The sequence below is a fragment of the Bubalus kerabau genome, chromosome 20, assembly GCF_029407905.1.
Source record: "Bubalus kerabau isolate K-KA32 ecotype Philippines breed swamp buffalo chromosome 20, PCC_UOA_SB_1v2, whole genome shotgun sequence".
In the NCBI taxonomy this organism is placed as follows: Eukaryota; Metazoa; Chordata; class Mammalia; order Artiodactyla; family Bovidae; genus Bubalus; species Bubalus kerabau.
The window spans coordinates 30,882,946-30,897,565 of NC_073643.1; the positions used below are offsets into that span (position 1 = coordinate 30,882,946).

Consider the following 14,620-nt stretch of genomic DNA (forward strand, 5'->3'; position numbering starts at 1 on the left):
TTCTTGGAGAGTGCCTCTGACCGTGTCTACTCTAAAATCATGGGTTTCTAATAGTTTTAAAGCAGTAGAACCTCTCCTTCCAGTGAAATATGAAATGGAAGTTCAAGATAGGAAACAAGAGGGTGGCTCTCTGTCTACTGCCACCCATCCCTTCACCTCACACTAGTTCAAAGCAACACGGTGGAAGAAGATTTGCTCCCCACCCAGCTCAGGTTGAGTGCACTGCTCTAGAATCACAGTCTGATGCTCTGTCTAGAACCCTGCTGTTCTCCAGCATGAAGTAGAGTTCTCTGGCTCCTGTAACCGCAAGGAGACTCACAGTAGATATTTACCTCCAACATGTGAATGAACTTAGAGCTTCTATAGTTACATGGTGTGATGTGTGCGTCTGATATGTTCCCAGAAACTAGTTCTCTATTCCGGAATTTCTTTTTTCTTCAAATCAGGTTTTAAACTTTTTCTTTTTTTTAAAAGAGATAAAACAGGTCAAATACACACACACACAAACACACTAAAAGGTTGGTCTCCTGCGGATAGCTAAATGACCGTGTATTTGCAGTGGAATTCTACACACTTAAGCAAATGAAAATGAACTACTAGGACAGGCAACAGTATGGATTAATACCACACATATTTGGTTGAGCAAAAGCTGCCAGCCAGACACTTCAGTACATACCGTATGATCTTCAGGCAAAGCTAGTCTGCAGGGAGGAAAGGTGGAAAGATTCTATATCTTGATCTGGATGTTGCATGCAAAGGTGTAGTGGATACATGTAAAAATTCATGGAGCTATCAAAAACAATCCGTGCATTTTACTCTAGGTAAACAATAATAAAGTCAGTGTCCTTCCCACTACCTGTGGCTCCCAGCTACCCTCCCCAGAGGCTACTCCTCCAGCTGGGATTTCTTAATTCCCTTTTTCTCGCTGTACCTTCACGCTAGGGGCAGAGTCCTGGGAGCATGCCAGGCAGACACCAGAGGCCAAGGCTGTGGGCACCTGGCCATGGCTTGTGTACATGCCCCTTGTCTTTCTCTGGCCTCTTTGGCCCTCAGCCCCATGCCTCCCTCCTCCTCTTCCTCCTTTTCTCCCTGAAGGTTGGCCTAGGAGGTTGCTGACCCTGGCTGAACACTGTTGTCCCTCCTGGCCCTCCAGGGCGTGCCTCCCTAGAAAGGACACCGTGTGCTGATCAAGGTTATCATTGACACATTCCCTCCCTCTTTTATTCTCTCTTCTGATCGCTGGACTGATCCCAGGACTTCTTGCTCCGTGGGTACTCTGTCTCAGGGAAGTGAGCTTCCCTGGTGTCCTGCCCTGGACCGCTTCCGTTTTATAGGGCAGCCTTGATAGTAGCCCATTCTGCGTTTGCATATAAACTGGGGGCAGGGGAGCTATCTCAGTGGAAGCTGAGAGCCCCTCTTATTTTCCCTCCACACCCCTATCCCCACCCCTCAATTTCTAGCCTCATCCTCTGACCCTGTCCCTACCCCCACCCAGGGCTTTCACCCAGCCAAGCCTTTTATCTTATCATCTGGGTCCTACCTCAACCATGATTCCCCATTGCCTGAGGGCAGAGGGGCCCGGGTCACGTTCAAGTCAATTTGGCAAGCGTTCTTGGAACAGGCTAAAAAGTAAAGGGTACTACTTGTTCCTGGCCTCCAAGTAGGGGAAATGGTGCACAACCCAGGCCCAGTTATAATAGTTCTCAACCACTACTTTCTATTGGTCCTTTATAAGTGCCAGGTACTGACCTGCTTGCTTTTCGTACATTAAGTCCCTGAATTTGCCAAACAACCTAAGGAGGAGAATGGCACTGAGGCACAAGGTTTAAACTGCTGGCATGTGGCTGCTGGCATTTGAACAGTAACTTCCCTAGAGAAACGCCCCATTTAGGCTCTGGGGGGTTCAAGCAGAAGCAGAGTGTCGGGCCTTGGGGGACATGTAGTTGTGCCACACCTCTTCTGCACAATTCCCTCCTGCGTCAAGAGCTTGGAAAGGGGCTTCGGGTCGGTCTATCGACTCGAGGCAGGAAATTTACGAGAGGCAGGTACAAAGCTCCGCGTGGCAGAGGAGCAGAAGGGAGCGGGGGAACCCGGGCCAAAAGAGGCCCTGCCAGCTCCGGGGGCACTGCAAGCCTCGAGGCGTTGCGAGCGTCGCGGCGGTTGAAAGCCCCACCGGCTCGCGCAAACTGCGCCCAACTACTTCCCCGGGGCGGCTTCGGGGCCCGGGGCCCTGCGACAGCCCTACGGGGCGGCCGCGCGGGGGCCAAAGCCCAGAGTGGGTACCCGGGCGCGGCCACGTGCACCCTGCCGGGCTCGCACGCTCCGCCACGCCGGGCCGCGGGGCCACCAGCAGGCACGCGCGCCCCCAGCGCGCACACACTCCGGGGCACGCACACCGACGGCCCGGCCCACGTCCACCACGCCCCGCCCTCCCCCGCGCCCCGCCCCCGCCCTCGCGGCGCCGGCCGCCGCCTTCCCATTGGCCGTCCGGCGAGTGACGCGCGGCGCCCGGCCCCGCCCCTCGTCAGTCACTCGGCGGAGGCGGCGCTGGCGGGGACTAGTCTCGTCCGGAGACTGGCAGCGGCGGCGTCGGCGGCGGCCGGAGCTCGAGCCCCAGCGGCTGAGGGCGGGCGGGCGGGCGCGGGGGAGGGAGGGGGGCCGGTCCGCGACGACTCCCCGGACGGCGTTTCTCCTCCGAGCAGCGCGGGTGTCGGATTTGGGGGGGGCGGGGGTACAGCCCATCCATGACCATGGGCGACAAGAAGAGCCCGACCAGGTACCTGCTCCGAGCCGAGGGGGCGGAAGGGGAGGGAGGGCTGGGGGCGGGCGGGGGCCGGCGACGACTAGGCCCCGGAGCCACCCGGGGCGGGGGGAGGCGCTGCTAAGATGGAGATCCGGGGGCGGGGGGAGGCGGCGGCGGCGGGCGGTGGCGGCGGCGGCGGGAGGCGGTGTCGCTCCCGCTCGGGGCCGGCGGCCGTGCGCGCCGCAGCCATGGCGGCTCCTCCTCAGCCGCCCTCCGCCGCCGCCGCCGCCGCCGCCACTCCTCCCAGACAAAGGGAGATTTAACCAGGTGGGGAGGGAGGGAGGGCGCGAGCATGGGAGGGGAGAGGGAAGGAGCCAGCCCACTCCCCGCCGCCGGCCTCGGGCTGCCCCTGCGCGCCCCCTCCAGATCCGGCCCGCGGCTCCCCTCCCGGCCCCCCCCAGCCCCACGCTCAAGTCCACAAGTCCGCCCGCTTCCTGCGCCCGCCGCGGCCCTTCCCGGGGCGCCGCCGCCGCCTACTGTGCGAGGCAGCACAGCCCGGGCCCGGAGGCTGCAGGGTGCCGGTGGGGGCGCCCCGTCCCCTCCCCCGGTCCCTCCTCTCGGCCCTGAAAAGGGTGGGTGGGTGGTCGTCTTAGCGAAGTTTCCAGCGCCGGATTCCTGGGAAATTACGACGGCTCACCAGCGCCTGTGTTTTTGCTCTCGCTCCCCCTTTTTCCTGCTCCCTGACTCTTCCCTCCCCTTTCCCCCACTCCTCACTCCTCTGAAGGCCAAAAAGACAAGCAAAACCTGCCGCAGACGAAGGCTTTTGGGATTGTAGCGTCTGCACCTTCAGAAACAGCGCCGAAGCCTTTAAATGCAGTATCTGCGATGTGAGGAAAGGCACCTCCACCAGGTACTTGAAGATCTCTATTACCTTTTGTTAAAGGACTTGTTTTTTTTTTTTTTTTAAATCAAGGTTGGGGAGAGGGTTGTGAGGTCTACTTTCTACCCTCTTTCCAACTTGTTGATTACGGCTTTTTCTGCATTTGCGGGTTGGTGGGGGGGATTGATGTGTGGTTTTGATTGTGTGTAATTTCATGTTGGGTGCAAAGCCTCGTGTTCACTGAATGATTTATGGGAGAGAATTTTTCCAGGTTTCGTCTTATTTCAAACAGACGCTGGATTTATTTGACACTTGTATCCATTGGCTTATTGGTATTGGCTCCAAAAGACAGGAAGCAGTACTTTTGCTATGGATTGTAGGACATTGGACCTTTTATTTTTGCCATGTGCAGAATGTTTTTAATTGGCCTATCCTGATTTATTTTTCTCTTTCCTGAGAAATTTGGTGGTGGTTGTACAGTAACGGGGTTGTTGTGCTTTTCCTGTCTTGAACTGCAGCTGTCCCCCCCCCCCCCCCCCCCCCGCCCTTGCACTTGACAATAAATGGTGGGGTTTGATAAAGTGCATTTTTTGAAAGACCGAACTGCCAGTTTGTGTGTGTCTGTGTTTTTTTCTGATTAGCTTATGAGGGATGGTGATGGAGGACGGGTTTTTGGAAAATGTGTAATGAATAGTGTGATTATACTGAAGTTTGTGTTTAGAGCTTTATTATAATGAAAAGAATGTTGAAGGAATTCCTTTTCATTCTAGTGAAGGTAGTAAAGTGTATGGTATCAAAACGAGTTGAACTACTTCAGATTTAACATTTAAATATACTTGAGGGAAATCTCAAAGCTGATTTTTTAAGTCTTTCAGTCATCTTTTAACTTTTATCTTGTATTTGTTTCGGTGATTTTAGTTTGAAGTTAAACTATTCTTTATGTCATTTAATGGGCAGACATTGGGGGAGTGTGTGTTTGAAAGGAAGATGGAATGAGTGATTTTCCTGTGCATCTTTAAAGTTGATGGCTGAAAGTCTCATTTCATCAGGTGTTTGTTTTTGAATTGGTAATCTTCCAACATGACCGTGTAGTAGTACTGCACGGTTCTAACTGGATGTTGTTCTTTGACTAAGTGAATGTGTCCTGTTAGGGTTTGGTTGCTTTGTTTATACCTGGGACTAAACAGCATATTGAGCAACCTAAAGAATGTAACTGGGATGAATTGGTCCAATTACTGGTGGAACACTTCTGTGAATTTCACTGACTGTAAGTAATGAGACCTTTAAGTAAAAATACTCCAGGGCTAAAAGTATTTCCCCATAGGTACTTTTTAAAGTAAATTCATATCAATATTTGGTATTATTATAGAGCAGATTTAGTTAAAAACACCCATTGGGAGCTCAGTAGATCTTGTTTTGCTACTTAAAACAGGGAATTCCATCAAATGACATGAAAGTTTAGAAATGTATTTGTTATTTAAAGCAATAGTGATTGTATTTTATTTGAGTAATGTTTTTTTACGTGTAGAATCCCTCAGAGGCCAAACCCCTTTATTGTGGTTTTGCTTTGAGTGTTACCGTAGATGATGTTAAAGTAATGACTAGGAAACTCCTAAGAACTTGAGAACTTTACTGGTGAAGAGAAACAAATTCAGAAGTTTACATCCAGTGTATTGCTGGGAATAATTATCTCATAACAAAGTGCATTTCAGTTTCTACATGTATTAAAAAAAAAAAAAAATCTGACTCATCAACTTTTGCAAGCACGTGCAAGGTGTTGATTTTAAAAACAATGTAGATGTTTAAAATTTCTTCAGACCCATAGATGACAACATTAGAATTAAGTTTTTTAAACAAATATATTAAATTCTTAATAATGAAAATAGAGGAACATGATACTCATGTATTGTCTTTAAGAGTCTATGATTTTTTGAGGTCTGTGGTTGTGTAGGATTTGAACACAGATTTAAGAGATCTGAGGATTTAGATTCTTATCCAACTCATGATACTTTTACATAACTTAATTTCATATTGGTTGTTGTCAGTATTTTGGTGTGTTAGAACTAAAAGTCTTTATAAAAGACTGTTCTAAAAGTCATTAATAAGAAGGCAAATAACATTTTGGCCTTCCTATGCTGTGAATGGGTTTCATGTAGAAGGGTGAATTCCACAGGTTTTCGTCCTGTGCTATCCAGTGTGTTAACTGTTGGCTAATATCTCTGTGATACTAGTTACTGCTGCTTTGTCTTTCCCCGGGCCTTTTTTATTTGTAATTTAATTGATACAGCAAAGATTTGACATTTGCTGCCTTTTATAGTTTTATTTATTAAAAAAAAAAAATTTGCCATACAGCATGTGGGATCTTAGTTCCTGACCAGGAGTCGAACCTGCACCCCCTAGAGTGGAAATGTTAAGTCTTAGCCACTGGATCACTCGGGAAGTCCCATGCCTTGTATAGTTTTAATCAGACGTGGTGTTAACGGCAGTAGAAAACTTGTTGGGTTTTAGATACTGGGTAATAAGCTAAATTTTTTTGGTATTTAGTATAGTTTTTAAGTAATGAAAGGACTTCTAATCTGCTGACTGGTATAGTAATTTGGTTTTATTGCTCTGAGCTGATATTTTATAACAGCCTTGACAGTTGGGTAGCTAGTGGTAATTCTGGAGTTTGTTCATCATTCATGTCATTGTTGTTGCCATCATCTGTCTGACAATTAAGTAAGGAAGTCAACTTTGAATTAATGGTAGTCCAGTAGGATCCAGACTGTATTCTTTGAGAGTAGAATTGATATTCTTCAGTTTGATTTGGAAAATACTGTCACTCATGCAAAGAACATTTATTAAATTACTAGGATGTGAAAGATTCCTGCTCAAGACATTGAAGACAGGAAGGGGGTTTTTTAGAATGTTGGTAAGACATGTATAGGAATGACCATAATCTAAGTTATAAAGGCTCTAAGAGAGGTATGCTTAAAATGCTACAGGAGGTCTGAGCAGTCTGGCTTGGGCATCAATTAGAAGAATTCCTCTCCCTTCAGTTCTTCTGGAGGAGAATTGATTTCTACAGAATTGCCTGCCATCTTTCACTATTATTGCCATGTGTACCAGATAAATTTAATTCTACAGGTAGAGTCATGAAAGTGATTCAGAAGGTCTTTTCTTTTCATTCTGCTCTAGTAGCATAGAGCAGAATGAAAGGTCAGAAGCTCCAAAGGAATCTGTTAAGGGAAGAAAGAAGAAATACTTTGTTGGCTACTTGGAGGTTCAGAGGGCAGTGGAAATCTTTATTTTGGATTTGTTTTGCATCTCTTTAGTTCTTAAATACACTCCCTTTCCCAACTATTGCATTCCACTCTTTATTTTTTTTAAACAGCTTTATTAAGACATACTGTAAGATTCATCAGTTGTATAAGTTTTTAATTCAGTGATTTTTGCTAATTTTAAAAATTGACTATACAGCCATCACCACAAACCAGTTTTAGAACATTTCTGTCGCTGTGAATGGCTTCCTTATGCCTGTTCTGTGATACACTTTTAAAAAATTATTTATTTAATGAGTGATTTATTTTTGGCTGTGCTGGTCTTCTAGTTGTAGCAAGTGGGGGTACTCTCTAGTTGGGGGGCTTGGGCTTCTCATTGTGCTGGCTTCTCTTGTGGAGCATGGTCTCTAGGGCTTGTGGGCTTCAGTGGTTGAGGCACCTGCAGCTGAAATGTTCGTTTTCCCACCATGCTGATGTACCCTGAGCTTTTCAAGAAGAACATAAAGGGATGTGTATGGAAGGTGGTGGTGAGTGGGAAGAAACACTATCCCTTCCGTAGGTGATAGCCTAAGTAGTATTTCCCAGCCCACTTTGCAAATCTCATGAAAGAGGATATCAGCTTTTAAAAGGGAAAAAAAGCCCAACAAAACCACAAACTCACAAATTTACCTGTTGTTCTTCTAAGTTGAAGTTCTTGAGTATAGGACAGAATAATAACTTCCTAGACATCTTGATAAATGTATTTTACTTTTGGTCTTGTTAATTCTCTGAATGCAATTATCTATAAATAAATATTGTAAAATAAAAATTACTAAGATACTGGTGCAGCTTTTCTTGATTAGTGGTGCTTTGATAATAGTGCTGCACTGAATACTATCCCCCTGAAAAATGTACTTTATTTAGAGCTTTTACAGACAAGTAAAAGTGAGGTTAGGTGTGTAATAAAATAGTGTGGCCTTAAAGAAAAGGAAAAAAAGCCTGGTACTCAGGCTATTGAATGGGAATTGGTAGTACTCAGTTGTCTGTGTGTAAAATAATTCCCTTGTCCAGGAGCTCCCTGATTCTTTGCAGTTGTAACTTTGGACGTTTTCTCCCCGTAAATTGAGATTCCCTGACAACTCAGAGTCTCTTGACTTGTCATGAAGTTCTTTAGAAGTTTTAGGGGGAAAATGCACATATTTAGTGAAACATGAAAAGTTTTCGTCTTTGCTGAAAGCTTCAGAAGTGCATCATCCTGTGATACTTTTCAGATAGGAAGACTCCCAGAAAGCTGGAGAGTCTCCACTCTGCCCTCACCTAGAGTGGAGCGGGACTTCTGAGTCATCTGCCACCGCGGTTCTTCTTAGGCCACATTGGGTTTTTTTTGTTTTGTTTTTTTAGTTTTACAATTTTTATTAATGTTTGGCCGCCCTGGGTCCTTTGTTGCTATGCTTGAACTTTCTCTAGTTGCGGGGAGTGGGGGACGACTCTTCATTGCGGTAGATTGTCTTGTTGTAGAGCACAGGCTCTAGGGTGCCTTGGCTTCGGAAGTTGCAGGATGGGTTTAGTTGCTCTGCGGCATGTGGCGTCTTCCCAGACCAGGGATTGGACCCATGTCCCCTGTGTCAGCAGGTGGATGGATGCTTAACCACTGAACCACCAGGAACTCCCTGCACTGGTTTGGTTTTAGTGTTTGCCTTTTCATAAAATTTCTCCATAAAGTACATAGAAAATTATCCATCTTCCAAATCATCAAACCTTGTTAAACATTTCAGCCTCATAGTTGGTGCAAAAGCGGGTACAGGTTAGAGATTATTCTTAACCCAGAAACGAAGTGATAATTTATTTTGTGTTTGCTGTTACATTGGACTTAACTGATTTATTGTTACTGACTTGATCTTATGTATACTTGGTGACCTTAAAGTATCAATAAATTACCTGGGTAGTTGTGATTGACAAGCTTTTATTGAATACACAGTCATCTGTGCTCTGTGTACATGGTGTACAGACAGATGCGATCTTTGTTTTCATGAAGCTTAAAGTACTATGGAGAGGAAAAGAAATTAAACACGTGAACAGAAGAAAAAGCGTTTCAGCTGGAGAACAGTGCTCCAAGGAAATTGGAGCAGGATAGGGAACTAGAGTGGTGAGAACTGGGCGGAGCAACAGCTTTACAGACAGTATTGAGATGCACACTGGCCTTTTTAGGAAACACATGCTGCTTTCTTCTGGAACAAGGGGATAACTTTTTTTTTTTTGGAGGTTTACCTGCACCAGTTTGCTCATTTGGTTGGGGACAGTTTATAGAGTTTGAGCCTTTATGCCCAGGCTAAACTTTTAGTTAAACTTGTAGATGAAAGTGGCCAGCTGCCATGCCAGTATATACTGTTGCAGTTGACCCTTGAACAACTGGGAGATGAAGGGTGCTGATTCCCATGCCTCTGTGTGTAGCTGGACATTAACGTAACAGTTGTCCCTTGGTATCCAAAGGGCATTACTTATAGGACCTGCCTTGGTGGTGATGGTTTAGTTGCTAAGTCGTGTCCGACTCTTGTGACCCCATGGACTGTATCCTGCCAGGCTCCTCTGCCCATGGGATTTCCCAGGCAAGAGTACTGGAGTGGGTTGCCATTTCCTTCTCCAGGGGATCATCCTGACCCAGGAATTGAACCCAGGCCTCCTGGATTGCAGGCTATCTTCAGTTTTGCAGCTGTGAATTCAACCAGCCATGGAATGTGCAGTACTGTAGTATGTGTTTATTGAAAAAAATCTGTGTATAAGTGGACCTGTGTAGTTCAAACCCATGTTGTTTAAGGGTTAACTGTTCCTCGAATAGGAGATGTTAAATGGATTCAGTTATGTGTTATTTTTTTATGCATCATATATTTATTGTGTACTTTTATAGATGCTGAAGAAATTCCAACTAATTGTATGTAGTTTAGCAAAATAGATATCAGCACTAACGCAGTTCCGTGAAAGTGAAGTTGCTCAGTTGTGTCCGACTCCTAGCGACCCCATGGACTGCAGCCTACCAGGCTCCTCCATCCATGGGATTTTCCAGGCGCGAGTACTGGATTGGGGTGCCATTGCCTTCTCCTAACACAGTTCCTTAGTCCTTGAGGAAATCGTGGCTCTCCAGATGTCCTCTTTACAACTTGAACTAAAACATTTTGCAGTCACTGCGGTTCTCAATTGCCCTCTTGCTCCATCGCCAGGGCCTTTTCTCTTTGTGACATCTTCTATACTTACTATCATTTGCTCTCCTGGTTGTTGTTGTTTTTTTTTGTTTTTTTGGCTTGTTGGCTTGTTTATTTTTAAGTGAACTTTGTGAACGGTAGCACACATACAGAGATGTGCACAAACCATAATTGTAAGACCTGATAACTTTCACAAAGTGAGCACACCTGTGTAACTAGCAGCCAGATTAGGAAACAGAATATTAACAGGACCCCCAAAGCCCTTTGGGCCCCCTTCCAGTCACTTCCCCCGTCCCAGCCCTGTCCTTACTTCTGACACTGGAGATGAGTTTTGCTTGCTTTTAACTTAGATTATGTACACTTCTGGGTCTGGCTTCTTACACTCATTCTTATATTTGTGAATATTCATGTTGTGTGTGGTTCTTGCTTATTTTACCAGTGCTGTTTTATCATAAGAATATCTTAAGTGTTTAACTCTGCATGCAGACCTCTAACACGTTCTAGAGATAGAATCTCTCTGCGACTTCTGTTCATTACCTACATACTTGAACTCGGCCATCTCCTTCCAGCAGCAGCATAAATCCACATATCATTAGGTGAAAGGAGGAAAACCTGGTATGTGGAGCTTTCTAGAGTATATAAATAGAGTAAACTTTTGCCTGTCATGAGTAATATTGTTCATTACTCATTTATATTTCAAGGCTTTGGTTAAATAAACACAAAATTCCTGCTCTGAAGGAACCTAACAAACTTGTTGAAAAGATAAGACTGTAAAAAGATGACCCGTGGTTGTGAATGCAAGTGATTTTTCACAGGAGGTGGGGACCCTGTGTTGAGGGGTATTGGGGGAAGACCTCCGCACTGAACCTGAGATTTAAACTACGCCTTTTTGGTTCTTGATATGGGGTTTGTTATACAATGTGATGCAAGTTAGTTCTGTGCCTTCTCCTTTTTAACTGTTCACACTCAGCTGTCACCCGTACCTTCCCACTTGTCTTTACAGCTTGATAATTCCCAGATACTATTGATTAACCACCTGTCACCACCCCCATGCATGAATACACGTGACAAACAGCTCCAACTGGTTCTTGGGCCTTGCCACTTGGACAGCTTACATTATCTCCTGGTTCTCATTGTTCTTAGGGTAAAGTCCAAATCCTTAACCATCACAAAGGGTTTCTGATTTGATCCTTTGCTGTTTCTGTAGAGTTGCTGGATGCAGCCTGCCCCCACACCATCTGCCCCGTACACACAGCACTTGTGTGTTTTCATACCAAACTGCCTGGAATTTCCTTGTATGGACCATACTGTCTCATTTCCATACCTCCACACATTCTTTTCCTCTGGATTTCTTCTCAGATGTGCCTCCTTCCTTAGCCTGGCTGGCTCCGTTTGTCCTTCTGGGCATCTGGGGAAGTCTCTTTCCAGTGCCCTACAGTCATGTATGCCTCTTCATAACCTTTGAACTGTATTTTTGTTTGATGCCTCTGTTACGTTTTCACCTTTTTGAGGGCATGATCTTTCTTTGTGTTACGGAGCCAGGCGCTCAGTAGGGGTTCAGTAAATGTATGTAGAATAGATGAAGACTGGAAGTTTGAATCAGAGGTACCTTTAAAACTGTTCCAGTTAAAGAGTTCTGATACATACTCTTGCACATTAGGGCTTGTGTTTTGTCTGTAAAGTTACTGAATTAGGGGAAATTTGTCCTTATAAAGTATGTCCTTAAGTAGTATTCTCATTTTCTGGTTTTGTTTCCTAAACATGTTCTAGAAATTACACATAGACTGTAATCTTGGAGACCCTGGCCTATGCATTTAAAGCACTTCCTGGAGTGGTTTTGGGCTTCAGAGTTTTAGCACACTTACCTAAACAATAACTGTGACCATTCTCCTTCTCTTTTTGTTGCGCATTTGGTGATTTAAGCTGCCAAAAGTCCTATGGAAAAGTCTGCAAATAAAGCAGAGGATCAATCATGTTGTGTAAACCGATTTTGAGGTGTGTTAAGAAACTGGGTAGCAGTCCAGGGGATTGCAGGAGTCAGACACCACTTAGCCACTAAACGAGGAACTGAGTGAGTGTGCTTGTGAGCTTGGTCCTAAAGGCAGTTTAAAAATGGCTACGGAGCATCTTAAGTGTTGTTGAAAATGTTACGCTATGCTGTCCACTGTGTTAACATACCCATAACTTGATAGTTGCACCTTGCACATGGTATACATGACTGTTGTTTGAATTAATTACTGCTGTTAAGTTGAAGTCTTGACTCCTTCATTTATTTAGCTATAGTTTCACTTCTGTGCAGTGATTGACACAGATGGATGCCAAAGATGAATTCTCAGTAAAGGCATTGCAAATAAATCTCTGTGTAACTCAGAAATCAGAAGTACAGACCTTTTTCGACTTAAAATGGGATTATGTCCAGAACCATCATAAGTTGAAAATACTGAAAGGTGAAAATGCATTTAAAACGCCTAACTTGTCGACTATCACAGCTTGGCTTAGACTACCTTAAACACCTCAAAACGCTTATGATGGCCTACAGTTGCGCAAAATCACCTAACACAAAGCCAGTTCTTCAGTGAACTGTTGAATGTCTCATGTACTGTTTGAATACTGTACTGAAAGTGAACAACAGAATGGTTGTCTGGGCACAGAATGGTTGTAAGTGCATCGGTTGTTTGTCTTGCCGATTGTGTGGCTGTCAGGGAGCTGCGGGGCCTGCCCTCTGCCCAGCATCACCAGAGAGTACTGGACCCCATGCCTCTAGCCCAAGGAAAGATCAGAACTTGAAGTGTGGTTTCTACTGCTTGTGTACCACATTGCCCCATCGTAAAGTTGAAAAATCCTAAGTTGTGAGCCATCATTAAGTTGACCGTCTGTAGTTGAAACCACAGGGTAAACAGCTGAAATTTTTATTTTTAAATATAATTAGATCCTTATCGCTCTTCTCCTTTCCTCCCTCAGTCAATTTAGAAAATCTGTATAGGTTATCCTTTGGTTGGGAAAAGAAGCTAGGAAGGGGGGATGGAAAAGAAGCATCTTAAAACTTATTCATACCATTTTCTCTATAATTTGAGATCATTAGCAATACAATTGAAGAGAAAACTTCAAAAGCCTTTGGAAGGGACAAGAAATTAAGGGTGATGTAGGATGCAAGTTTCATCAACTTATTGGGTCTTAAAATATCAAATGTGTGGTGGTTAGTTGGAGAAAACAAACCTGGTGCTTTCTAATGTAGGCTCTCAGTTTTTGATTAAGTAGGTCTGGGATAGCATTGCATTTCTTACAAGTTCCAAGGTGATGTTGATGGTGCTGGTCTAGGGAGCATACCTTGAAAACTGGTTTCAGTTCAGTTCAGTTCAGTCGCCCAGTCGTGTCCGACTCTTTGCGACCCCATGAATGGCAGCACGCCAGGCCTCCCTGTCCATCACCAACCTCCGGAGTTCACTCAAACTCATGTCCATCGAGTCGGTGATGCCATCCAGCCATCTCATCCTCTGTCATCCCCTTCTCCTCCTGCCCCCAATCCCTCCCAGCATCAGAGTCTTCTCCAATGAGTCAACTCTTCGCATGAGGTGGCCAAAGTCCTGGAGTTTCAGCTTTAGCCTCAGTCCTTCCAAAGAACACCCAGGACTGATCTCCTTTAGAATGGACTGGTTGGCTCTCCTTGCAGTCCAAGGCACTCTCAAGAGTCTTCTTCAACACCACAGTTCAAAACCATCAATTCTTTGGCGCTCAGCCTTCCTCACAGCCCAACTCTCACATCCATACATGACTACTGGAAAAACCATAGCCTTGACTAGACGGACCTTTGTTGGCAAAGTAATGTCTCTGCTTTTTAATATGCTATCTAGACTGGTCATAACTTTCCTTCCAAGGAGTAAGCGTTTTTTAATTTCATGGCTGCAGTCATTCTCCTTTAAAGAGAAGCCAGCCAGTCCTCATGAAGATGAAGATTGTTTTTGATGTTTGTTACGGAAAAATTATGTCTTGGCATTTAAAGTGAACTTAAGTAAGTGATAACATTCTAAGAAGCATATTTTTAATCCAGAGCTGGCATTAGTGTCGATTCCTCCACATTGTGTGGTATATAGGATTCCTGATAAGTTGGGGGACCATATCAAGTAAACGTTTATTTTTTGCATCCTAAAATCAGTGATTATCTTGCATTACTAACACTTGGGTTGAATTTCACATATATTTATTTAAACACCTCTTTCTTTGCACCATAAGTCAGAGAGACAGAACCAGGTCTTAAAATCGATACACCAACATTCCAGTAAAATGTTGGCAAAGAATATGAACAGATAATTTATGAAACTACTACAAATTAAGTCAGGAAATGTGGGAAATGTATACAACTTTCCCATTATTCAAATATATACCAAACAAGATAATGTTTTTTGCAAGTAAAAAATTAAAGATGGAAAAAGATATTTTAGTGAGACTAGGAAGTGAACATTCTCACAGACCATTGGTGGGTGGTGTGTATGTTGATTTAAGTTTTTTGAAGGTCATTATGGCATTTGTATCTCGTTAGCCAATAATTTATCATATAGGAATT

General features: G+C 44.6%; 1 protein-coding gene across 1 annotated transcript in view; it reads left to right on the top strand.

The window, feature by feature from the left end:
- Nucleotides 1–2,625: 2,625 nt before the first annotated feature.
- RYBP (RING1 and YY1 binding protein) overlaps nt 2,626–14,620 on the top strand; it is a 73,861-nt gene continuing 61,866 nt past the window's right edge. Inside the window, exons 1-2 of the mRNA XM_055558301.1 lie at nt 2,626–2,776; nt 3,528–3,653. Of these exons, the coding sequence (XP_055414276.1) occupies nt 2,745–2,776; nt 3,528–3,653 (158 nt within the window). The 5' untranslated portion in view covers nt 2,626–2,744. The remainder of the gene's footprint in view (nt 2,777–3,527; nt 3,654–14,620) is intronic.